Below are 1235 nucleotides of genomic sequence, written 5' to 3' on the forward strand. Positions count from 1 at the left end.
CATCCCTGGGGCTTCCAGAGGAGCTCCTGGCCCATGCCAGAGCCCTGGCAACCCCCAGCCCCCGGGGGAGGGAAGGTGCAGCGTGGGTCCCCGTCACCCTGCCCGAGCTGGTGGGGGAGCCAGAGCAGAGCCTGCACCCCCAGCGATGCTGAGGCACCAGATCCCCATACTCACAGCTGGCCCGGGGGGTCCCACGGGTCCTGGTGCTCCAGAGGTGCCGTCTCTCCCAGGAAAGCCGATCAAACCCTGTTAGGGAAACATGGTGAGCGGGCAGGAGCCCTGATTGGGAGGGATCCCACTCATACTGCCTGAGGGTCCAGGGTCACCCAGACAAGTGAGGCTGAGCACTGGCCATAGCCTTTACCCTCTCTCCCGGGGGACCTGGTGGGCCAGGCTGCCCGTTGTCTCCTCTCAGGCCTGGCTGTCCTGGTGTCCCAGCGATGCCTGCTAAGCCTGGCGGCCCTGGGGGTCCTGGCAAGCCGATGTCACCCTGCAGCAGGGAGGAAAAAGATGAGGTCCAGAGAAACAGCCCCCAGTCACATCCTTCTCCCACGACTGGCTGAGTCAGGGCAGCACTTGGGTGTTGGGGACAGAGCAAAAGCAAGGGTGACATGGGGGTAAGGGGGTACCTTCAACCCGCGAGGTCCATCCTGCCCTGGAGGTCCCCGAACACCAACACCTGGCGATCCCTGCATGGTAGCAGAGCACACAGTGTGTCCCCCGGCACAGGGGCATTGTGCCACCCAGAGTGGCCCCACAGAGCTGGGAGCATCCCACACCCCAGGGACCAGGAGACACTTACCTTCTCCCCTTTGGCTCCAGAGGATCCCTTGGCTCCCTATGAAGACACCAAGCTTGGAGGTCCCCGAACACCAACACCTGGCGATCCCTGCATGGTAGCAGAGCACACAGTGTGTCCCCCGGCACAGGGGCATTGTGCCACCCAGAGTGGCCCCACAGAGCTGGGAGCATCCCACACCCCAGGGACCAGGAGACACTTACCTTCTCCCCTTTGGCTCCAGAGGATCCCTTGGCTCCCTATGAAGACACCAAGCTACCAGGAAGGGCTGGGCAGTGGGTGGCAGGGGCACAGGTTTTCCCCCTCAACAGCATCTGCTGCCCCCAACGCCCACCCCCAGGCACCATGTGTCTCCTACTCACGTCTTCCCCAGGATCCCCTGGCTCCCCGAATCTTCCTGGCTCCCCCTGGAACGGTGAAACAAGCAAAAAGCAGG

General features: G+C 63.5%; 1 protein-coding gene across 1 annotated transcript in view; it reads right to left on the minus strand.

The window, feature by feature from the left end:
* The window catches only part of COL13A1 (collagen, type XIII, alpha 1), a gene marked incomplete at both ends in the record, with an annotated part of 9141 nt that overhangs the window by 5462 nt on the left and 2444 nt on the right, over positions 1 to 1235 (minus strand). Inside the window, 4 exons of the mRNA XM_009868047.1 lie at positions 365 to 490; positions 803 to 838; positions 1003 to 1038; positions 1162 to 1206. Of these exons, the coding sequence (XP_009866349.1) occupies positions 365 to 490; positions 803 to 838; positions 1003 to 1038; positions 1162 to 1206 (243 nt within the window). The remainder of the gene's footprint in view (positions 1 to 364; positions 491 to 802; positions 839 to 1002; positions 1039 to 1161; positions 1207 to 1235) is intronic.

This window comes from Apaloderma vittatum, unplaced genomic scaffold (assembly GCF_000703405.1).
Source record: "Apaloderma vittatum isolate BGI_N311 unplaced genomic scaffold, ASM70340v1 scaffold28554, whole genome shotgun sequence".
NCBI classification, from domain to species: Eukaryota; Metazoa; Chordata; class Aves; order Trogoniformes; family Trogonidae; genus Apaloderma; species Apaloderma vittatum.